Source organism: Zalophus californianus, chromosome 1 (genome assembly GCF_009762305.2).
Source record: "Zalophus californianus isolate mZalCal1 chromosome 1, mZalCal1.pri.v2, whole genome shotgun sequence".
Lineage (NCBI taxonomy): Eukaryota > Metazoa > Chordata > Mammalia > Carnivora > Otariidae > Zalophus > Zalophus californianus.
This window is the reverse complement of record NC_045595.1, coordinates 101,354,696-101,380,490: the sequence shown is the minus strand read 5'-3', so window position 1 is coordinate 101,380,490 and position 25,795 is coordinate 101,354,696. Positions and strand designations below refer to the sequence as shown.

The 25,795-nt window shown below is 36.2% G+C and overlaps 1 protein-coding gene across 2 annotated transcripts in view; it reads left to right on the top strand.

Moving 5' to 3' along the window:
- Positions 1-5,831, top strand: part of PLOD2 (procollagen-lysine,2-oxoglutarate 5-dioxygenase 2) — a 95,588-nt gene extending 89,757 nt beyond the window's left edge. For both annotated transcript variants that reach the window (XM_027586477.1, XM_027586476.1), the window contains 5 exons: positions 866-931; positions 2,906-3,010; positions 4,178-4,324; positions 4,432-4,557; positions 4,745-5,831. In XM_027586477.1, coding sequence (XP_027442278.1) covers positions 866-931; positions 2,906-3,010; positions 4,178-4,324; positions 4,432-4,557; positions 4,745-4,900 — 600 coding nt within the window. In that variant the 3' untranslated portion in view covers positions 4,901-5,831. The remainder of the gene's footprint in view (positions 1-865; positions 932-2,905; positions 3,011-4,177; positions 4,325-4,431; positions 4,558-4,744) is intronic.
- Positions 5,832-25,795: the final 19,964 nt, after the last annotated feature.

Below are 25,795 nucleotides of genomic sequence, written 5' to 3'. Positions count from 1 at the left end.
TGAGTCTATACCTCAGTTCTTCCCTCCTGGCTCCCTTTGTACTTTGTAAAGAGAAAATTAAAATTTTGTTAAATATGTCTAAATTCATTTAAGAAGAGATCTTTTTTGATACTAAATCACCCCATATTTTCATATGTACCCTCTAAAGATGTGGTTTTTAAATAAAACACTTGACCCAGGAAAAGGATTCTTTAACTGATGTTGACAAAAATTGACATATCTTAGTATGTGGTTCATGTGTCAGAGATTAGTCAAAAAGAAGAATCAGATTCCTGAATTAGCATGAAGAGAAGCTATTTCTCAATGTATGATTCTATGCCTTAATTTCAGTAATTAAAAGAAATGAAAGTGTTAGTAACCCATGATCATTTTTGATACATATTAAAAACTGAAGTGAACAAATTTTTGAAATAATTTTAAGAAATCAAAATTATTTTAGATAATTCACTATTAAAGTATATATAGGTAAAATGCTACTTTATTAATTTGCTAATTTTTACTAATATTTGTTGGTAGGATTTTGTTGTTATCATTAACTTTTAAGCACATATTTACCTATCCCGGTATATATGCATAAAGAATACAGTATATAAATCTAATTGCTGTAAGATTACTCAAATTTTAAAATCTTGAGGTATAAAACTTCATAAATAAAAATTTGATGTTTCGTAGAATGATGTGAGCATATGCAGAATCAGACTATGTTTAAAAAACATAAACTGTGATTTCTGAAAATTCCTTTTTTGTCCAGTACACATAGTCATTTATAAATTGAGCAATATCTAAAATGCATATACTTTGGATTTTTCTATTATTTATAAAAAGGTATTTGCTTTAATCTGGGCAATTGTTTTTTTTTTTGTAGGACTGGAAGGAGAAGTATATAAACCGTGATTATTCAAAGATTTTCACTGAAAATATAGTTGAACAGGTTTGTATTAATAATTACTATGATGTGTAGAGCACTTTTGCCTTGTTTTCCAGAAGGGAACAATATTAATGCAATATTGCTTTAGCAGAGGATGTTGTGAAAGTGCAGAAACCATCTTTTAGGTAAAAATCATGTGGCTTAATTACAAATGTTATAGCCTTAAGGGTCATATAGTTGTAAAAATGTAGAATATGGGATCGAACAATAATTTTAAGATCTTGCCCTTTTTTTTTGACATGGTTCCAAATGTTGTAGCTATCTCAAACCATGAAAAATAAGGAACCTTTGGCAAATCTTTGGTGTAGGCCTCATTTAGTAAGCTTATCTTTGAAAGAAATTGAACTTTAAGAGTCCCTTTTCAAAGATTTTTTTTTAAAAATGAACTCTAGATTAGTGTTCCAAACTGTTGCTAATAGCTTATTTCAGAGAATGTAAGGCATCTTTGATTCTGAGATGCTGTTATTTTGTGTACTGTGAGAAAGAATAAGAATACTGACAATTAAACTAAGACACAATGTTTTCTAGTCATTTAGAAATTTTTTATTTTATACATATTGGAAAAGCTAAGTTAGACTTATCAAGGTATAGATGTTATCATATGTCATAGAGCACTGTATACATAATAACTTTCATTTCTTCTTTTTTATTTTATTATGTTATGTTAATCACCATACATTACATCATTAATTTTTGATGTAGTGTTCCATGATTCATTATTTGCATATAACACCCAGTGCTCCATTCAGTACGTGCCCTCTTTAATACCCATCACCAGGCTAACCCATCCCCCCAGCCCCCCTCCCCTCTAGAATCCTCAGTTTGTTTCTCAGAGTCCATAGTCTCTCATGGTTCGTCTCCCCCTCCAATTCCCCCCCCCTTCATTTTTCCCTTCCTGCTATCTTTTTTTTTTTAACATATATTATTTGTTTCAGAGGTATAGGTCTGCGATTCAACAGTCTCACACAATTCACAGCGCTCACCATAGCACACACCCTCCCTAATGTCTATCACCCAGCCACCCCATCCCTCCCACTCCCCACCACTCCAGCAACCCTCAGTTTGTTTCCTGAGATTAAGAATTCCTCATATCAGTGAGGTCATATGATACATGTCTTTCTCTGATTGACTTATTTCGCTCAGCACAATACCCTCCAGTTCCATCCACATCGTTGCAAATGGCAAGATTTCATTCCTTTTGATGGCTGCATAATATTCCATTGTGTGTGTGTGTGTGTGTGTGTGTGTGTGTGTGTGTGTGTGTGTGTGTGTGTGTGTATACATACCACATCTTCTTTATCCATTCATCTGTTGATGGACATCTTGGCTCTTTCCATAGTTTGGCTGTTGTGGACACTGCTGCTATAAACATCGGGGTACACGTACCCCTTTGGATCCCTACATTTGTATCTTTGGGGTAAATACCCAGTAGTGCAATTGCTAGGTCATAGGGCAGCTCTATTTTCAACTTTTTGAGGAACCTCCATACTGTTTTCCAGAGTGGCTGCACCAGCTTGCATTCCCACCAACAGTCAATGACAAATCATAGTGTAAATTATTTTGAACACATTTCAAAGGGCAAGTTAACCCAAGTGCAACACCAGCTACATCGTGCATGTACGGGCACACACACACAGATGTATACGTACACTCAAGGTGAGGCAGAATGGAAATTTGCCAAGTATACATACACTGTAGCATTACAACTACATCACGGTGGCCCCCTGGCCAAATGTGAGTCTAAGATACATCTTGATTTTATAGATGTTAAAATGCAAAAAAAGAAAAAAAGTCTTAGCATTAAAGAAAAGCTACTATTATTTGTAACAGTAATGTCAGTGTTATTGGGCAAACCTCTTAAAAAGGCATCTAAATGAGGTGAATATTGAATATCCCATCCTGTTACTTTTGAAATGCCATTTATTACTTAAAAGACACAAACTGTTATTCTTTTAATGGTGATGCCTTGTTTTATAGCCTTGTCCTGATGTCTTTTGGTTCCCCATCTTTTCTGAAAAAGCCTGTGATGAATTGGTGGAAGAAATGGAGCATTATGGCCAGTGGTCTGGGGGGAAACATCATGTAAGTGGTAATTTCACACAAGGAACTATATAATGTGTATGTGGGATAGAAGCAGAGGTAGATATTTAGACAGTTAAAGGGGATTATCTGTTTTGTCATGCATCTCTGACTCCTAAACCTAAATGCAGGGGCTAGCCAAGGCTGTTAGGAGCACTCTGGTAGCATTTAATCTATCTGGCCTCAGGTTCTCATTTATGTATGTAATTACACTGGATGGTTTCTAAAGGTCAGTGTCTCCATGCTGGAATGGTAAGGTAATATATGTCTGTTTATTCTGTGGTATTGGTCTTCTCCAGGGCCACTTTTTATTCTCTGCATTTTCACAGTGAGCTATAATAGTGAAAGTACCCAGACAAAGTTTATCTGGTTGACTGCCAAAGCTGTGTGTGTGTGTGTGTGTGTGTGTGTGTGTGTGTGTAAACATTGGAAGAAGAAATCTGTTTGAATGCCATTGGTGTAATTCAGTTTTGCATTTATATTCAGTGTCAAAAACTTGGCAGGAAGTATTGCTGTTGGTGGTTCAATGTGTTTCTTTTCCTTGGGGAATCCGCAGATGCCTGCTCCTTAACAATACGAAGGAATTCTAGGGGAATACTCTGGAATATTACTGTCTCTGCTCAATTTCATACCCCAGCTAGTTAGCTGACCAGAGAGACAGAAGTTCAAAGTATGAGGAAGAACTTGAAGTCAGCAGGTTGTAGGATCATAAAAAGCAATCATGGAAGGACTTTGGGTATCATAAAATTCAAGTGGGGAACATAGCAGGGAAAGCTTGTTTTCAGTGGTAGGGGATCCAAAGCGCAGACAAGCAGAATCTTTGTCCGTCAAGTAGCTAAGACTGCCTGAAGGGTTACTGTAAAACACTAATTTTTTAGGAGGAATGGGAGGGCTTTGGAAATACGTTTTATTTACTTTATAGTCAGACCTCACATATATATTAAATAAATAAGAAAGGAGTCTATTGACTCTGATACTTTGCTGCATTATTGATACATGTTATCTAAGTCATTTTGATAGTTTTGCAATTAAAGCAGATGGTATACCATAATTGAACAACTGTTATTTTTATTGTCTATTATGATCTTGCGGTTGAGAAAAATTCCAATGTAATAGAAATATGAATTGCATGTGGACCATACTTTATGACATCATTAATGCTGTTTCTAGGATAGCCGTATATCTGGTGGTTATGAAAATGTCCCAACTGATGATATCCACATGAAGCAAATTGATCTGGAGAATGTATGGCTTCATTTTATCCGGGAGTTTATTGCACCCGTTACACTGAAGGTCTTTGCAGGTTATTATACGAAGGTAGTTATCCTCCTATTCCCCCTGTCTACCTTCTACTAGTTTTTACACAAATGTGCTATTGTATTTTTATTGATAAGCAAATCCATTGGTGTACTTTGCGTTTCTAGGGGTTTGCTCTATTGAATTTTGTAGTAAAATACTCCCCTGAAAGACAGCGCTCTCTTCGCCCTCATCATGACGCTTCTACATTTACCATCAACATCGCACTCAATAACGTGGGAGAAGATTTTCAGGTAATTACGGCTTTGATTTTTTACACCTTGTAAAAGGAATATGTCATTATGATTTTTAATTTTTTTAGATTTTTTTAGATTTGCCTTTTTTTTTAAGATTCCAGTTAGATGGCATAATTTGAATTTTCCCACTGATTAAAAATTAAACATCATAAGCTGATACATTCATTGGTTCCATCTCTTTTAGGGAGGCGGATGCAAATTTCTAAGGTACAATTGCTCTATTGAATCACCCAGAAAAGGCTGGAGCTTCATGCATCCAGGGAGACTCACACATTTGCATGAAGGACTTCCTGTTAAAAATGGAACAAGATACATCGCAGTGTCATTTATAGACCCCTAAGTTATTTACTTTTCATTGAATTGAATTTTCTTTTGGAACGACGAACATGTCTTTGAAGTTGTGCTTGAGAAGATGAGAGGAATATTTAAATAACTTCCATGGAACAACTTCACTTTGGGCCAAACATTTGAAAAACTTTTTGTAAAAAATTGTTTGATATTTCCTAATGTCTGCTCTGAGCCTTAAAACACAGATTGAAGAAGAAAAGAAAGAAAAAGTAAAAGCAAATATTTATTTCTATGCCTTATTTTCTCTGAGAATAATGACAGTTTTCTGAATTTGTGTTTCAATTGAGAAAATATTCAGCTATAAATGTACAAGTGACAAGAGACTAATAATATTTTATTATTAAAAAGGCATGGGAAGAATTTTATTTATTAACATGTAAACAAAATATAAGTGAAAATTGACAATTTTTGAAACATTGGAAAACTGGAGTTAGAACTAAATTTGTATGCAACTAATTGTGTAAGTACTTTTTTTATGACCTATATAGGTACCTTTTATAGTAGTTACTGAAGGAATACGAAGAACAGTAAATATTACACAATGTTTTTCCTCAAGAAACTTAATACAGAATACAGCTGAGGTTTAGAGCCAGTTGAAAACATGTTTGTTTAGATTGTTAGATTTCGTTTTGTTCCATTTGTATTAGAAATCAAACCCTATGTTCCTTCAGATCAATTTGGATTATATTGAGTAGGTATGAGATTTAGGAAAGTTTTCAAGCCTTTCCATTTTGTAAAGTATATCGAATATCAACTGAAGATCAGCAGGTGTCCTTGAGTCAAAACAGGCTTTTGATTTTAATTCTAGAAAATAATGAGGAAAAAGAAAATTTCATGAGATTAGTAGTAGCATTTTATGATTTTTAAAACACTTTGTTAAGTACTTGAATTTTATATCAGGAAAATAAAGTTGGTGAGCCTTTCTTCTTCTCTTTGCCCTTTGTCTCCCTCCTTATTCTTTTTTAGAGAAGGTTATTTACCTTTTTGTCTTTCCAGCATAGTCTCCATTTTATCCTTCCTACTTTTTTTGTTACCTTTTCTTAATCCCATTTTTAAAAAATTCCCCAGCACAAAAAATTTGTGACTTGATTTTTCACCATTTCTCTGAGTGAGGTTTAAATATACTTATTATAGCTACTGTTTTTAATTTAAAGGTTAAACTTGAAATAAAGTTCTAAGTCATGGTGCCAAAATTCACTTTTCTAACACCATGTGTTAGAAAATTATGAAAAATAAAATAATTTAAAATAAGTTTCTGTTGGCCTCTTTATTACTGGTGATTTATCTTTAGAAGAGAATGTATGATGGAGTATCCTAAAGCAATATCTGGATGTAATAGGCTATGATTTTTTTCATTTTGATTGGTATATTTACTGATATTATAACTTAATGAAAACTCTACTTACTGAATTATGAATTGAATTGTATTATCCTCAATCTCATAATGACTAGGGATTGATCTAATTTATTTTACAAGTGAAGAAATACAGACAAAACATTTATTCAATATATATCTATTCAGTGGTATTTTATTTATTGACTCTTCAGATCACATTTATTAGGGGATTTTTTTTTTATTATGTTCAGTTAGCCAGCATATAGTACATCATTAGTTTTTGATGTAGTGTTCCATGATTCATTAGTTGCGTATAACACCCAGTGCTCATCAGAACACGTGCCCTCCTTAATACCCATCACCCAGCTACCCCATCCCCCCCAACCCCCCTCCCTTCTGTAACCTCAGTTTGTTTTCTGGAGTCCAGAGCCTCTCATGGTTTGTCTCCCTCTCTGATTTCTTCCCATTCAGTTTCCTCTCCCTTCCCCTGTGGTCCTCCACGCTATTCCTTATGTTCTACATATGAGTGAAACCATATGATAATTGACTTTCTCTGCTTGACTTATTTCACTTAGCATAATCACCTCTAGTTCCATCCATGTCGATGCAAATGGTGGGTATTCAACCTTTCTGATGGCTGAGTAATATTCCATTGTATGTATGTATTCAGTGGTGTTTTTCAAGTCCCTAACTATGGGCCATGCAGTGTTCTAGGCACTGAAGAGATAGTGATGATCAAGATTATAATTACTGGAAGATGGACTTAGGAAATAAGGAAGTTGGGTTCTACCTCTTTTCTCTTCTTTGGTGGCACTTAATACTCGAAGTAAATTCCTACAGCCCATCAACTTTGTTGAAGAGACATGTTATTATTTCTGAATTACATTACTATACTTCAGGGATGGTATTCTAAATATGTAACAACTTGTATGTCGTGGATACCAGCCAATCAGAGCAGACTCTGGTTATAAACTGTTAACAGAGTGCAAGCCAGCGTAATGTCCCTTGTGATACACTTCAGAAGAAAGACATCTGCTAGATCCTAGTTCTTTTCAGTTGTGGTTCACATGCGCGGCAACCTATAGTAACTATTTTAATCTCATTCTATGTTTTCAGAAACTGGATCAAGGCAGTCAGTAGCATTTTCTATCTTCCCTCTTGTCCCAAGTTTCATGAAATTATATGAAATGTACTTTTATGTACTCTTTAAAAAGAACAATTCATAATTAGGAAAAGTGTGAAAAATTCCCGTAAGTAGATCAGCAAATTGGAAAGATGGAAAATAGGATTGGATGCATGGAGAACACTCAGCTCTGGCAATCACCAATCTGTTCTTCTGTTTCTGTGAGTTCATTTTTTTAGATTGCACATGTAAGTGATATGCAGTGTTTGTCTTTCTCTGTCTGACTTATTTCACTTAGCATAATGCCCTCAAGGCTTGTCCATGCTGTCACAAATGGTAGTATTTCCTTCCTTTTTAAGATTGAATAATATTCCCTTGTATATATACCACATTTTCTTTATCCATTCATCCACCTGTGAACACTTAGGTTGTTTCCATGTCTTGGCTATTATAAATCATGCTGCTACAGTGAACACAAGGATGCAGATTGCTTTTTGAGATAATGATTTTCTTTCAGATACACTCCCAGAAATGGAATTCCTAGATCATATCATTGCTCTTTTTAGTACTTTATGGAAGTGAAATATTTTACTGTGAATATATATTTGTGTATTGTTTAATATAAAGAACAAACAGTAGAAAGAAAAGGGGGGAATTCCCATAACTAATTTAATTTGAATAAATGGAAGTATACTGATGTCAATAGTAACTATTTGTGTTTATGGATACATGTTTGTGTGTGTGTGTGTGTGTATACAAGTATTCCCAGAGAGTTTTAAGTGCTCATATTGGTGGCTTTTTTCCTAATTCTGAATGTGCATAGGAATTAATGTGAATATTTTTCCTTAATACAGATACTTTAATATAGCACATACTCTCCCCAACATAACATAATAATTTAAAAAAAAGGAAAAAAATACAGATACTTTAGTAGTAGCTCAATATATTAATTTTCTTGATTCTGGTTCATTTTTGAAAAACACTAATAATTTACTTGCGTTGGTAACTAACCAAAGAGATCAAATACCCCTTCACAGAATTAAAATAAGGAAAACTATTACCATACGGATTGAGTCCCTTCTGTCCATCCTAATGACAGAATCTCTTTATATATTCCTTCACTCCTATTTTCTTGCCTGTCATCTGCACTTATTAATTTCTCTGCTTGCTAAGCCCTACAGTCCATCTTGTATGACATTTTGGGGGCCTGTCATTCATTTGGAATATGGAGTGGTCTATTCAACAGATCTCTTCAAGTTGCAGGAAAAGCCAAATATAATTTTTAGTCACAGCTGAGAGTCAGTCTCAGCAAATAGCCCTCTTTGACTAGATGTTGACTATTTTGGAAAATTAAAGTCCGTAAGACTTCATGAAAGCAGGCTTTGTCAAACAGCGCTGTTTATCTTGGTCTTTCAGAATAGCAAGCTACAGACTTCTTTTAGAATAACTCTTATTAAGAAAAAGCCCCTGGGGTGAAAAAAGGGGAAAATGTATAAAACTCTTTAATGATAGCAATGAATTTTGGATGAAATTTGAAGAGAAATACAAATAAGTAATGAAAAGAGTAGAAAAGTACATTTAGACATGTTTTAAAATGTGAAGTACAATATAGCTTAATTATTCTAATAAAAGAAACTAGAAAAATTGGAAAGATGAGTATACATGCTAGGGATGTGTGGACTTTATAAATCTAAACTTTTCCTGACAGCTTTCTTTTAAGGATTAAATTATATTTTTGTATCATTGTTAATATATTAGAATAGATTATGTGGGGGGGCACCTCGGTGGCTCAATCAGTTAAGCCGTTGTCTTCCCCTCCGTTCTTGATCTCTGGGTCCTGGGACCTTGTTGGGCTCGTTGCTCAGCAGGGAGCCTGCTTCTCCCTCTGTCTCTGCCTGTTGCTCCCCCAGCTTGTGCACTCTCACTTGTGCATTCTCTCTCTCTCTCTCTCTCTCATATAGATAAATAAAATCTTAAAAAAAAAAAAAAACTCGTGGAAAGTAGCTTCTTTGCTGATTTTTGAGGTGGTGGTGTTTGTTTAATAAATCAAGTAACTGATTATTTTGGCATGCTGTTGTGTCTCTACTGAAAAATGGTTAAGAAATCTGAATTTTTATAATCTTTTGAAAATTAGAAAGGAATTTTGGCCTATTTAATAATACAAAACACACAAGTAATCAACTTAAAGAAGTTTTAACAGATGAAACGGAAAGATCATGCATGCCATAAATAACCTAAAGAAAATACGGTTTCTTTCAAATCATCCTTACCCCAAAGTAATTACAGTTGTCCCCTGAACGGTGCAGAGGTTATGGCACCCAGACCACCCTTCTACTCCCACTCCCTGCACAGTCAAAAATGTGTGTATAACTTTTGACTTCCCCCAAGTTTATAAATAGCTTCCCGTTGATTGGAAGCCTTACTGATAGGTAAGCTAGAGAAAATAAAATGTTAATAGAATCATAAGGAAAAGAAAATACCTTGACAGTACTGTATGGAAAAAAACTCACAAAGTGTATACGTGCAGTTCAAACCCGTGTTGCTAAGGGTCAACTATATTAGATTACAAAAAAATAATTAAGGGATAGAATAGGAGAGAAAAATTTCATGTAGATTTGTAATGAATGAACTCTGTGCTTATACAATAATTTTAAAAGTATTTCTAAAAGACATTTTTCTTAACACTGATTTAAGTCCAGTAACTTTTAAAAGTGCAGAGTGAAATGTTAACAAGAATCCTTAAAGAAATCACATCGTTATATATATAATTTTGCATCAACACAGGAGAATTTTTCATTTGAAAAAGTTCAGTAACTTCCAAGTGAGAAATGGACAAATTACAGTGTGATTTTTTTTTTTTGCTGAGCACTAGTGATTAATTGATTAATTGAAAATATATGATATTTGAAACATTATCTTATCAAACTTTGTTTTATTAAATTATTTTAATCTGTGTTTAATTTATGTATTTTATAAATCTTGCCAAATTGTGACATCACAGCCCCATCTTGTGGTCAATGTAGATAACTAATAGGGTCTAAATATGAAACAAAGCAGGAACCTTAATTTTTTTTTTAATTTATGCTTTCAAAATTTTTCTTAAAGGCTAATATGAATAAAAATGATAACATTGGATGATTCTGAGGGGGAATTTCTTATTTCTTTTGGTAACATGATACAATATTTTAAAAGAAAGAATTAGATACCTTATTCTGAAATAAGGGATAGCTAGCATTATTTTCAGTTAGTAGTGAGGAAATAATTTCTTTTCTGTTTTTTTAAGATTTTATTTATTTGGGAGAGTGTATGTGTCAGAGAGAGAGTGTACATGAGCAGGGGGAGGGAGTGAGAGGAGGGGGAGGGGCAGGGGAGAAGCAGATTCCCTGGGGGCTCTAGGTGGGTGCTTAAGGGGGGCTCCAGGCGGGGGCTAGATCCCAGAACTCTGGGATCACAACCTGAGCCAAAGGCAGCTGCTTAACTGACTGAGCCACCCAGCTGTCCCTATTTGTTTTCTATTCTTTTACCTACTTTGTAAACTGCTAAGTCCCTATTTGTTTTCTATTCTTTTATCTACTTTGTCAACTACTATTCTTTTACCTACTTTGTAACCTAATTTGTAAACTTTGTAAACCTGAGAGATTGTACAAATTTCACTAGGAAATATGGGCCCTAGACTAATAATAAAATCAGTGTAGAAGTGGTCAGACTCAACTACAACTGATACAGTAGTTGGTTTTGAGTAGACAAAATAACTTACAGTAGGACAGTTCCAGAGAGTTTAATTGTAAAAATAAATATGTTTTTAAAAACTGCATGGTGGGCAAAGATAAATCACAATGATTTTTTTCTTCATAATCAGCAAAGGGCTAATAAGTGCAGCAATGAGGGGGCACCTGGGTGGCTCAGTCGTTAAGCGTCTGCCTTCGGCTCAGGTCATGATCCCGGGGTCCTGGGATCGAGCCCCGCATCGGGCTCCCTGCTCCGTGCTTCCCCCTCTCCCACTCCCCCTGCTTGTGTTCCCTCTCTTGCTGTCTCTCTCTGTCAAATGAATAAATAAAATCTTTAAAAAAAAAAAAAGTGAAGTAACGAGGACAGGATTCCTGTGGTACAAAAAATTGAATGATTCAGACAAATTTTGAAAGTTAATAATCTCCGTTTTGGCTTTTTGAGGATTAATGAAATGTGTTCCTGCTGAAGTTGTTGACAGGAGGTGTACTAAAATAGTGCTAATTTACTCTAGCTCTCCTGAATTCAAATGTTGACCACACATCCTCTTGATCGCCTTTCCTTTCATTGGGTCGTCACCCTGTGCCCTGGCTGCTTGACTGAATCCAGGTGCTCTTCCTCTAACTCCAGAGGGACTCCATTAATTTTCACATTGGCCCAAGACAGCTTCCCTGTTGATCTTCTGTGAGCTAAGAGGAAATTAAAAAAAAAAATACATACATGTATCTATATATATACATTTATAGATACATGTATACGTATATGTGTGTGTGTGTGTATTATTGAAACCTAAATGATTTGGTGCCTGTGATAGCAAGTCTCCAAAGGTCATCAGTGAGCCATGACTGCCAGGGTTCATACCTTTGTCCTGTTCCCTCCCACCTTGAACCTGGGTGGGTCTTCTGAGAAGCAACTCTGCATATTGCAAGTTGAGTCATGAGAGGCCTTGCGGCTTTGCTGTCTTGGAATATTCATTCTTAGGACACTCCCTCTCGAATCCAGGTGCCATTCTGTGGAAAGCCCATACCACATGGAGAGGCCATGTGCAAGCGCTCTAGCTGACAGCGGTAGCTGGGCTCCTGTATGGTTTGGCACCACACAAGTGAATTATTTGGATATAATGAGCCCAGTCGAATCTTCAGATGGCTATTGTCTACATGGTTGACTTCTTATTGCAACCACATGTGAGTCCCCCAGAAAAATCCACCCATTAAGCCCGGTCAACCCACAGAACCATGAGAAACATAGATAACCTTGTTTTAAGTCACTAAGTTCTGTGTAGTTTGTTACGTAGCCGCAGATAGCTGAAACACGGATAAGCGCCTATCTTGCCTCTCTCATTGGGCCTGCTTTTCCGCACACCTAACATACTGCATTGTTCATTTACCTTTAATTTTCCACATACTGCATTGTTTATTTACCTTTAATTTGCCACAAGCAATTTGAGGAAAGGGCTTGGGTCTTACTTAGTCTTTTCTGTTTTAGACCCTAGCATACAGCCTGGCATAGAGTATGCACTTCTGTGTGAATAAGTAATGGAGAGTTGGTTTTATGTCAGGTTTTATTGCATTTGAATCAAAATGATCCCTGAAAGGAAGAGGAGTTTTGAATTTAACAGATAGACCAAAAATAAAAATAAATCTGTTTTTAATAATGTGTACTTTGGTTTTGATGTGTGAGGTAAAGACTTGAGAAAGATTGTACAAGGTTGTTCCTGAATAAAGGGATATGTAGGAGGCCTCAAGTTGGATAGAATGATATACTACGATGTTGTAAAAATAAACTGGTATCATTGTTATTCTCAGCATTTTATGCTGAAGGACTGAGACAGGGAGTGATCAATTTATGAGTAACCTCTTTAGTGGCTATATGTGTATTAGACTTTCAATAAATATTTTGAATTGCATGAATTTGGTTTTACCTATCTTAAAGCAGTTTTCAACAAAATGCCTTAAAAAGCATTATGCTTATATAGCGACTAAAACTCCGTATTTTATCATCCCACTTTAAACTGAGAAATATAAAATAGGAAAAGGGAAAGCAGTGCATTTTGAAACTCCAAGGAGAGTGTGGCCTTGATGTGCATTTTTGTTGGAACTACAGTTGTTACCATGGTTACAGATTGCACTGCTGTTGGGTGTGGCTCGTTGATTTTGACCAAGCACGATTTTAATATCTATTCAGTGTGGTCCTAGAAATGTGATGAATAATGGCATTAAAACTTTATAATTTCAGAAGTATGGACCTGTATGAATCTGGTAAAAAAAGAAATGAATTGTTTAGGAGAGTTGTGGTGGACATTATGTCAGAAAAATCCAGAACTTAGAAACTTCTTGACAGCATGTAACTAATAGTTTGAATAAAGCAGACTTGGGGAGCAGTATTTTTATACAAATATGGAGGAGATATTTTTAACTACTTAAAATTGGTTAAGGATTGGGATGCCTGGGTGACTCAGTGGGTTAAGTGTCTTCCTTCGGCTCAGGTCATAATCCCAGAGTCCTGGGATTGATTCCCGCATCAGGTTCCTTGCTCCTGCTTCTCTCTCTACCTGCCGCTCCCCCTGTTTGTGTGCTCTCTCTCTCTCTCTCTTTCTGACAAATAAAATCTTTTTTAAAAAAATTGGTTAAGGATTTGGCGGATCTGAGACATGTAAAAGGTAACAAACTGGATTCAAACGTGTAAAGACTTGGGAGAAAGTAATGATATTCAGGAGTTATAATCAATCTAATTATATTTCAAAACAAGAATGTGACAAATGGGCATAAACCCACATCTAACTTGCCATGGATTGGAAGGGTCACATCTGCTAATTTGGGACATCTGTTTTGACCTTAAGATGTCAGATTATTCTATTATTTTTGGAAAGTATGTTGTGTGCACTGTTTTTCAGTTTCATCCTTCAACAGACTTTCTTGCAAATATTTAGTCCAATGTTACACTATTTTTTTAAGTTCTAAAGTGAGTACAGAACAAGAAGTGCAGAATATGTATTCGTCTATGTGACATGATTAATTAGTATCCACTCTCAGATGCTTGTAGCCCAGAATCTAAATCTTCAATAATGGTTTACTTTTGTGACAGTTTCATGTGCTTTTCACAGAATATCCATATGCTTCCCAGATTTTCCACTCATAGGTTGAACCATGTGACTGCTTTTGGCCATTGGCTTATGAGCAGAAGTGACATGGATCACCCAAGGCCAACCATTTAAGAGCCCACAGTAGTGACCCTTGAAGCATATATATATTGAGACGTCTGGGTCCTGAGTCACTATCTGGAAGGGAGTTTGCCTTAACAGGTGCCAGGCACACAACAGGTGTGTGTGAGAAAGAAATGAAGCTTTATATGTTACGGTTTCAAGGCTTTCAAGATAGCTTCTTTTTACCTGACTAATAAAACCAATCACATGTTTGAGAAAATGATACATATTTTGTTTAGAGAAGATGGATTGAGGTATGTATTGATTTTAAAATAATAAAAATCTAGAGTTATTGTAGGGTTTAGTGATTTAATTTGCTCATCTGACAACAGAATCTCAAAATTGGAAGCAGTCTTAAAAGCTAGGTAGTCCAATCTCTGCCCTGCTCCCACCCTAAATAAATCCCTTTCAAGCTTCCTTGGTTGATGATTATCCAGACTATACTTGAAAACTTTGTTTAGTGAATGTTTGTTAGGTATCTGTTACATGCCCATCATGCTACCTGAAATTATAGACATGACTTCAGTATCATCCTTGCTTTACAATCCAGTGATGGGCTCGTCCCTGAATTCTGACACAGAGACAACAAAGCTTTTTCTTAACTGTGCTAAAATCTGTCTTTTGTAATTTCTGCTTAAAGTTTATATTTGTGCATTTGCAAATGGTAGGAAAAAATGCCTTTTAATATGGGCTTATCTTTCAGTTATTTAAAGCAGTAATCACCAACATTTCCTCTCTCCCCTTCACGCCCTTCGCTTTACCAGATTATCTTTTCCACACTTAAAATATCATATTCTCCACTAGTCCTTGTATGACCCCCTCTGGACCTCCCTCCAGCTCAGGGTGGCTTGCTGATTTTGCCAAGTGTTAATATCACTGAAGGCACTCTCCCTTCTAGTTGGAATGATCTGTCAATATGTCCATGGACGTTTGATCCCTCTGGCCTGCCTTCGGCAAGAATCCTGTTAGGTTGGTTTAGCCAGAATTCCCCCTTTCCCCGATGTTGCCTCTTAGGAATTTTCCATCAGCTGACCTCCACCCTGCTCCTCAGCTATAAATTCCCACTGCCCATGCTGTGTTCCATGTTGAGCCCAATCTCTCCCCCTCATTGCCACATCCCCCTGCAGTGGTCCCTATACCTATTGCAATGGTCCTGAATAAAGTTTGCCCTACTGTACTTTAATGGTGTCATTCAATAATTTTTCTTTAACAAAGATGTTATTTCTATCACCACACAATACTTATAACCTATGTTTAGCTTACTGCAGGAGGATCTTCAGCTAATTATTGGGACTGTGTTAAATGGAAAATGTCTAATCAATCATCAAATGGCAATCTAAACAAAATCTCAAGGTTTCTATATTGGAAGACAAAATCACCAACTTCTCCCTAGGTTACTACATCCGGAGACCTGACCGGTGCTAAGGTGGCCATGTTGGACCTAGTGTGATCACATAAAAAAGCAGTTCATGACTATAGACGGCCTTGGTTCCGGCCGAGTTCCCGCAGTCAATTGTTTCTTCTGTTTTAGTTCCCAAAACACTAGAACACAGTTTGAGATAGTTCATGAAACTTCAAGATATTCTCTCAGGTTATTAGCACAACGATAAAGAAAAGATCATTTAGTTCAACCTCCTTCTCATGTTGATGACAGATCATTTGGCCTCTACTTGAGGATTTTGTAGGTTGCTCATCGGTGGATGAATGCTTTTGTTATCAGAATTTTCCATATATTGAGCTGATACAAGTTACCTTCTTAACTTCTTCCTGTTGGCTCTAGTTCTGCTTTCTGGAGGAACATAGACTAAGTTGAATGCCTTTTCCATGTGTTAGCAATGCAAATGGATTGTGATGTTCCTAAGTCTGCTCTCCAAAGTAAACGTTTTAGGTTTCACTACCATCCCATCATCCCGTCCTCTGTGACTCCCTGCTTCTTTCTCCTTTGCCAACGTCACACTTCCAGTGTATCGTCTGAGTAGGGCACAGACTACTGCAGTGGCTCCAGTTGCCTCCTTTGGTCTAGTCACTGTACTTCTAGAAAGAACATCTAAGATGGTTATTAGTTCTTATAGGGGTCATCCCACAATGACTTAAAAGAAAATACTAGGTCAGTGGTTTTCAAACCAGACTGCAAATTAAAATCACCCGGTGAAGCTTTTAAAAAATACTGATGCAAGGGGCACCTGAGGGGCTCAATCAGTTAAGTATCCGACCCTTGATTTCGGCCCAGGTCATGATCTCAGGTCCTTGAGATGTTGAGCTCCGCACTCAGAGGGGAATCTGCCAGAAGAGATTCTCCCTCTCCCTCTGTCTCTTCCCTCACACACTCTCTCAGTCTCTAAAATAAATAAATCTTTAAAAAAAAGTAAAAAAAATACTGATGCTTAATGTTCTGGCCCTAACCAAATAAACCAGAATCTCTGGAGGGAAGGCCCATGTATAGGTATTTTTTAAAAGTTTCAGTGATTCTAATACGTAACAAAATGTGTTTTGCTTTTAAATGAGGTTTCTCTCCAGTTATATGTAAATGCAATTTTTAAATTTGAATGTAAATATCAGATTTTGCTCTGTTCCAGTGTAATTTATCTCTAATAATAGGATTCACAGAATATCCAAATGTAATTTTATAAGGTCAATTTTCAACTAAATTAGAATATTAAAATTGCTATTGATGTCCATAAAATGTTTAGAAAAGTTTGGAAAGGATGTTAAAAAAGCATAAAGATTAATTCACTTCAATTGAATATTTCTTATCTTATTGAATTTATGCACAACATAATTTGTATTGTATATAAAAGCATCCTGCCATCATAGTATGAATAAACTTGGAGGATCATCTATAGCAAATGACATGGCCCAGTAAGCATGGGATAAAAGAAAGGTTTTCAAATTCAAGGTCTTTCCAAACAAAACAAGCATTAATGCTATGCTAGTTGGCTCTCTTTTTATTTAAAACACTGGGTTGTAAGGCATATCCAAATTAAACTTCTTTTTAGTCCTTTGACTTTTGGTATCTTTCAGCTGTTAAAAGCGTTCCTTCAGAAAGTTTGGCAGCAGAAAGCTTTCAGTCTGGCACATCTGAAATTAATCACAGTATTGAGTAAGAGTTAAGAGGAACAACTGTAATTACTTAAATTTGCATCTCTGGGGCATTTGGAAAAGGCAATTTTTTTTTCAAAGTTGTTAAGATTGCCTGAATATTGCAGTGTAGTGAATGAGAATTTCACAAAAGTCAACGGTATTGGCCCTTTATTTAAAAGGCCAGGAGCAGCCCTCATGTAGTAACCCCCATAATTCTTGGTATATTGAGTACATTGTTGATGATGATCATAATGTACAATTTTGAAGGCATTAGTTCATAGGCTAAGGCATCATATGATATTTATAATATCTGTCATACCTATCTGTAAAATGAATTATAGATAGTCTGAAGGAATAGTGTTTTGTTTTGGTTTGGGGTTTTATTCAAAGGAATAGTGTTAATACCATTAAATTGAAGATAAGAAAGGTCAGAAAACATTTGTAGGAAGTGGTGGAGAAGTTTACGGTAATTGCACGTAAAACTTAACATTCGGCTCCCTTGATAGCCAAGTCAAAAGAAGAAACACAGTGCTTATCTACGTGGTGGCCTCTTTATATTGCCATAAAAGCATTCCTCTCTCTTCAGCTACCCATCTGGTTTTTTTCCTATTTCTGTATTTATTAGGCGTTCACCTAGAGATTCGGTCTTGCTTGATTTTAACTCAATTCTATTCTTGTCTGTGCTTAAGGGGGCCCCAAGTAGATCAAGTAACAAGCTAACATTGATGCTTATTTTCCTTTGACTTTTTCCTTTCAGATCTGTTAACCACGTTTTATTTTGAGCCTGTGGAGAAATCATACACTCCATTTGCTAGAACTGGATTTGTCTTGTTCCCTTTGTCTGAATACTTTCCTAGATATCTTGATTCTCATTGCTATTACCCTAAGACTGGGATCCTGTGAGGGACTAGGGGTCAATTTGTGCTTTAGAAAGATAGCAGTTAGCCTTTGCCACACAAAAGACTCATGGCTCTGTGAGTCCCCTGGGCTCAGTTTAATGGGATTTTCTCTATAAATATCTTATTTCCCTCGCAGGCCTAGTGGGCTAATCCCAGCATGTGTTCCTCACAGCACCGATAGAGGCATAAGAGCGCAAATGGAAACATAGAAGGCCTTTCAGGGTCTAGGTTTTGAACTGGCCCATCACCACTTCTGCCTTATACATTCGCCAAACCAAGTCACGTCGCTGAACCCAGACTGAGGGTTGGAGACATATACGTGGAACCCTTAGGAAGAAAAACTGCAAAGTCACATGGCAGAGACTGTTGAAGCAGGAAGGATTGTTAAAAGGTATAAAGCATTATTTAAATACATTAAAAATTGTGATTTCAGTTTTTGCAATGAATTAATATATTGCCAAATTACTATTTTGAGAGTAAAGTGCTGGTTCATTTATCAGTTCATTTCTTTCAACAAATATTTGAGGGCCCAGTACAAATGCTTCCACTTTTTCTTCTAACTCACCACATAAAAGTCACATAATCTTGGGCAACTCACTTAAAGGTTTTGTTGTTATTATTGTTGTTTAACCTTTTCTGGTTCTGATGTATAGTTCTGCACTTTTTAACATATGTGTAAATTCCTGTAACCACCACCATAATCAGAATATAAAATAGCAGCATCACACCAAACAATCCTTTTAGTTTCACTTTCCCCCTGCTTCGAAATGCTGACACCAACTAATCTCTTCCCCTTCCACATAGTTTTTGCTTTTAAGTGGAATCGTACAGCGTGTAACCTTTGGAGACTGGCTTCTTTCCTTCAGTGTATTGCCTTTGGGATTCATCAGTACTGTTGTGTATATAAATAGTTCCTTTTTATTGCTGAGTCGTAGTCTACTGTATGGATGAATTACAGTTTTCTAACCCATTTACTTATTGCAGGTCATTTGGGTTGTTTCTAGTTTTAGGTGACTATGAATAAAACACCTATAAATATTTATGTGCATGTTTTGCATAACCACAAGTTTACATTTCTCTGGAGCAATAGCTAAGAGTGGGATGGCTGTATTATGTGGTAAGTATATAATATGTTTGTGACCAGAGTACATGATTTGTATGATTACCATTCTTTTAAATGTGTTAAGGTTTGTGTTATGACCCATGATGTGGTCTCTCAAGGCGAATGTTCCATGTACATGTGAAAAGAATGAGTATTCTGCTATTGGTGGGTGTTCTTTTGGCCCAATTGTTTGATGGCGTCATTCAGTTCTATACCTTATGATTTTTTATCCACTAGTTCTATTGATTACTGAGAAAGGAGCGTTGAAATCTCCAAGTACAATTGTGGATTGACATGTTTCTTTTGTCAGTTATTACCATTTTTGCTTCATGTATTTGAAGCTCGGTTGTTAGTTGCATACATTTAGCACGGATGTTTTCCTGATGTTTTGACCCTTTTATCATGATGTAATGTCTCATTATTTCTGGTAATTTTCCTGGCTTCGAAGTTTACTTTGATAAAAATATAATCATTCCAGTTTTCCTCTAATTAGTGTACTAGTATATTATAGCTTTTACCATCCTTTTTTGTCTACCTATATCATTATATTTTAAAAAGTGGATTTCTTATAGACCACATATATTTCTCTCTTCTCAGTCTGACAACTGTGCCTTTTAATTAGTATGTTTAAACCATTCATCTTTAAAGTAGTTATTGATATGTTTAGAGTTAGGTTCCCATTTTATTGTCTGTTTTCTGTTGTCCCCTTTTTCATTCCACTGTGCCTTCTTTTGGATTAATTCAATATTTTAAGTGTCCCATTTATCAATTAAGTTTTGAATATATCCTTTTGAATATTTTTCCAGTCTTGCTCCAAGTATTACAATACTCATGCTTAAGTTTTCAGAGTCTACTTAGAATATTTCACTCTTTCTAGTTGAATGTAGAAACCTTACCACCATATCTCCCTTTATGTTTCGATTGTAATATTCATTAACTTTATGTTTATTGGAAAACCCACCAGAAAATGTTATAATTTTTACTTTCAACAATTCAAAGAATGTACAGTCTACTTATGCAGATTTTTACCATTTGTGTTGCTCTTCTTTTATTCCCAAATCTGTTTCCCTCTGGTATTTTTTCCTTTCACCTAAAGAAACTCCTTTTGCAATTCTTTCATAGCAGATTTTTGCTGGTGATAAATCCTCTTAGTTTTCATTCATTTGATAATGAATTTATTTTATTTTGTGAATGAAAGTTATTTTTACTGGATAGAGACATCTAGGTTGACAGATCTCTTCTTTTAGTACAATATCATTTTTGCTCCACTGCTTTCTTTGTGATGACAAATCTACAATCATTTACATAGTTACTCTTCTATATGTAATGCATTATTTTTCTCTGCTTTCAAGATTTTTCTTTATCTTTGATTTTTATTAGTTTGATTATGATGTATATGGGCATGAATTTTTTTAAGAGACCATGTGTATTTATTCTTTCTTTTTTTTATTACTATGTTAATCACCATACATTACATCATTAGTTTTTGACGTAGTGTGCCATGATTCATTGTTTGCGTATAACACCCAGTGCCCCATTCAATATGTGCCCTCTTTAATACCCATCACCAGGCTAACCCATCCCCCCCCCCATGAACCCTCAGTTTGTTTCTCAGAGTCCATAGTTTCTCATGGTTCATCTCCCCCTTCGATTCCCCGCCCTTCATTCTTCCCTTCCTGCTATCTTCTTCTTCTTTTTTTTTAACATATAATGTATTATTTGTCTTTTAAGTGTATCCTGTTTGGGGTTTGCTAAACTTGTATCTGTAAGTTTATATCTTTACCCAAATTGGAAAGTTTTCAGACTTGATTTCTCCAAATATATATATATATATATATATATATATATATATATATTTTTTTTTTTTTTTTTTTTCTGCACAATTACCTTTCTCTTATTTTCCTGGAACTCCAAAGACAGAAATGTTAGACCTATTGATGTTCTCCTCAGGTCTTAAGACTGTTCATTTTTTCTTTAAACTTTGTCCTCTCTATTGTTCAAACTGGATAACTTCTATTGATCTAGCTCCAGGTTCATTAATTTTTTCCTCTATTTTCTCCATTCTGCTGTGTAGCTTGTTCAGTGATTCTTTTTTTTTTTAATTTTAGTGATTGTATTTTTCAGTTCTAACATTTCTGTTTGTTTCTCCTTTAGAACTTCTATTTCTCTGATGACACTTTCTATCTTTCCATTTGTTTTAAGAATGTTGTTACATTTTTGAGTGTTTTATGATAACTTCTTTAAAGTCTTTGGTAATTTACCATCTGATTCACATTAATTGATATCTGTTGTTTCTTTTCCATTGGTAATTTGTCAGATTTTCTTGATTCTTTTATAATTTGGGGTTTGGGGTTAGATGCTGGGCATTTTGAATATTAAGTTATGAGGATCTGGGTCTTGATCAAATCCTATGGAGAATGTTTTGTTGTTGGTTTGTTTTGTTTTAGTAGGCACTTGAGTCAGTTAGGTCCTGGCTGCAATGTCTGAAATGCTTATGTGGACTGTAGTTCAAATGTCCATATACTGTTTAAAGCTTTTGCTATGTTATTCAGCATTCTCCTGCATGTGTCCCAGCTGGGGACCAGTCTGAGGCCTGGGTGGTTGTCTACCTCCTACTTCAGTCCTCAAGGCTTTTGGTATACTGTTTAGGGTCACATCTACTACTCAGCTCAGGATTAAGCCAAAGGGTTCATTTAAAATGTTTTGGGGTCCTTTTCTTTCTCCACTGTCTTCCCTAGACTGGCTCCCAGTGTTCTTCCTTCCTGGTCCCCTGACAGCCTGCTTACACTGCATACATGTCCTGAGCCTGCCTCTGCTTCCAAATGCAAATGGCAGGAGGATGGAAGGGAAAAATGAAGATTTTCCTCCGTGGTCCTTGGATCACACAGTTTCTCTGTTTAGAGAGGATTCTCCTCCTTGCCTCGTTGTATCTACCTCGTTGCCAATGCCGTCCCACCATATGGTTGCAGCTTCAGGAGTGGGGCTTGCTGGCGGTAAAGCTGAGAGAGCAGGAAAAAAGACCATGAATTTCTCCACACTCTGTCCTCCTTTTACAGGCTCCACTTTTCAGTACAAAGACCAAAAAAAAAAAAAAAATTGTTGTTTTTCTCTTGGAGCTCTTTTTGTCCATGCCTGCTACCCTCTACTATTCTGGGACTTGTGCTGACTCCAAGACAAAAAGATATGGGTGGAAAAAGAACAAAACAAGGAAACTTTCCACTGATTTCTTGTACTTTGAGTTCTGATTTTCTTCCCCAAGTCACGTGCTCCCATTTACTTAGAGTTGTCATCAAGCATTCACTCCATGCATTCTGGGAGGGAGTTCGGGTCCTATTCAGATGGTGAGATAGAGTAGAGTTGCTTACCTCATCTTCACCAGAACAGGAACCCTCACTTAAGTTTTGTAAGCTTTAGTTATTTCATCTTCAAAGTGGGTGTGATTAATACTTGTCCTTTCTCACTCCCAAGGTATTTACAGAAATAAAATGAAATGGCATATTTGAAAGTGTTTTGTAAACCGTAAAGTACTTTAGGATTGTGATGATGGTGATATATTGACTTTTGAATATTTACATGCAATTTGAAAACATTTCATCCCGTTTCAACTTTATCACTTTTGGCGATTCCCTAAACATACACGGCCATGTTAATAAGTATTACAGTGCCTGAAAAGTTGGGAAGCCCTGTTAAACAAAGCTAAACAGGTCTCCCTACAGCAGGACTTCCTAGAGTCTCTGAGAGGTTACTGTACATTTTGAACTCCCAAGAAAACATTGAATAGGTTTAGGGACTTGCCTGTCAGCTATTTTCCTTGCTATAGGTCTTTTAAACAGAAATAAATGCAGAACTATGTATTATAAGCACATTCTAGAAAACTCTTCTCTATGGTGTCTTTAACATTGAATAAGAGTGTTGTAAGCTTTGGCAAAACCTTTCCTGCTTTTAAATACCTGTCAAATGGAAAACCTTGCTCAGTGACAGACATGTGGCTATGGAAAGAAAAGATATTTGTGGAGATCACAAGGCTTTAAAGAAGCACAGACACAAAATAAAATACTGTGTATTTGGCTATCTTTCTGAAGTTTCATTCAAGGCTTTATTTTTCAAACCATGCTCTATTATGTGAGAGTAATTAGAAGGCCCTCTTAAAATTTGGGACTGCCATGAAAATCCAGACCGTGTTCTTGTACTATTTGTTATACTAGAGATAAAACCCAGGTGTTTAGAAAAGTGTTATCTGAATCTTTATTTACAACTCTTGCTTCTTTCAGTTAAAAAATAATTTTAAGAATTTAGGAACATAACACAATAGTAAATTTTATGTATGTAACCTCATTTTTCTTGTTGGACTCCTATTGTTTCCTATCTTTAATGGTCAAAACTGGACACAATTCAAAATCATTTTTCTCTTCCACTTTAGATTTTTGTGTAAATAAGTCTATATAAACAAAAAAATGCAAGCAGAATCGATATTTTTTTTTTAAAGATTTTATTTATTTATTTAATTGACAGAGAAAGAGAGAGACAGCGTGAGAGGGAACACAAGGAGGGGAAGCCGGAGAGGGAGAAGCAGGCTTCCCACTGAGCAGGGAGCCCGATGTGGTGCTAGATCCCAGGACCCTGGGATCATGACCTGAGCTGAAGGCAGTCGCCTAACCAACTGAGCCACCCAGGCGCCCCAGAATCGATATTTATTAAAAGAGAAAATGAAGATAGTATGGCTTTAGACAAAGAGGAATTTGATATTTTGAAAGTAAAGTGTGGATGTTAATTTATGAATCTATTTAAAATCTCAAATTCACTATAAAGAGATCTAATTCTAGAAAAGGGTCATTAAAATATCAGTCTATTGATTTATATGTATACTTGAAAAGCTAGTAAGTAGAGGAACTTATATTTACTAAAGACCTGAACTTTGATCAAGAATCATCTTTTTAAAAGGTAATCATTATGCATTTTGTCACATTGTAATCCAGCTCTAATTATGGCCCTAGTTTACCACTACTTCTCCCTAGAGACATTTATCAGTCCGATGTGCTTGTAGTCTGTGCCACGCAGACAATACTGAGGCTTTCCATGCATGTATTTTGAGAGTACAGACTACCATGACTTGCTAGTTTACAAGCCTAGGATAAATAAAGCACAGAGAACAGTAATTGAAACTTACCACAGTAACAGCAAAGTCACATTTGGGGTCAAGTCTAGCTATATCCAGCATCTGACCAACATCTGTCTTGTGTTATTGAGAGATCAGCTGTACTCTCCAAAGAACAACATCGGATGGACCCTAGCTTAAGGCAGTCTGCAACACTCCAGTTTATTTTTATTTAAACAATGTACATATCTCATCTCTTTCTTAATAAGGGTCAAAACTTTTGTGAGAGGCTATATTACAAAAGGCTAGTGCACTCCATAGTTGCACAGAAGAATTTCATTCATAGATTGTAAGTTTTGGTGCCTCTTTTGTGTCATCATCAGAATTTCCGTTTATGGGCAGATGTAAGCTTTGGCTGCCTCTGAACCATTCAGAATTCTCATCTCCCGTCACTGTCACGGCTGGAAAGTGGAAATATTCAATTTCTCAACCTTCCCTGGGTGGGACACCACATCAACCCTAGGCTACTGGCCTCTGGAGGAAAAATTTATATTGTGGAAAAATGGAATTTGAAAAGATTGTGGAGATGCCCTGGATTCCAGTAAAATTGCACCTCTCTTATGGAACAAAATATATGGGGTTTTAGTGTCTGAGTTAAAGTAAGCAAGATTTTATTTTCTTTGGGTAGTCAGTATAGCAATTTTTTTAAACAGAATCATTTCATATCTCCTTTTAAAATCTCATTTAGTTTTAGTTTGAAACTGTTGTTCAGAAGGTAATCATCTGTGATAAGAGACCCAAGCTGTTTCAGAAAGTGCCTGCATCAGGAAGTGAGCCATGAAGAGTCAGAGGCTGTTACACTCACTCTTCAGGGAAGCCGAGGAAAAGTGCTGGTTTAGTTCAGAGGCTTCCTGAGGAATCAGAAATCTGAGTGAGGCTAGAGAAGACTGTGCCCTCTTTAGAAAACAGCAGGAAAAGGGCGCCTGGATGGCTCAGTTAAGCGGCTGCCTTTGGCTCAGGTCATGATCCCCGGCTCCTGGGATCCAGCCCCGCATTGGGCTCCCTGCTCAGCAGGGAGTCTGCTTCTCCCTCTGCCTCTGTCACTCCCCCTCTCCCGCCCCCTTGTGCTCTCTGGCTCTCTCCGGCTCTCTGTCAAATAAATAAATAAAATCTTAAAAAAAGCAAGCAAGCAAGCATGCAGGAAAATCTCAAAAGTCAACAGCTGAAGAGACAACAGTTGATCCCTTGTACCCGTGAGGACACAGAAAATACAGCTGCCTAAGAACCAGGAAGCAGGCTCTTACCAGACACCGAATCTGCTAA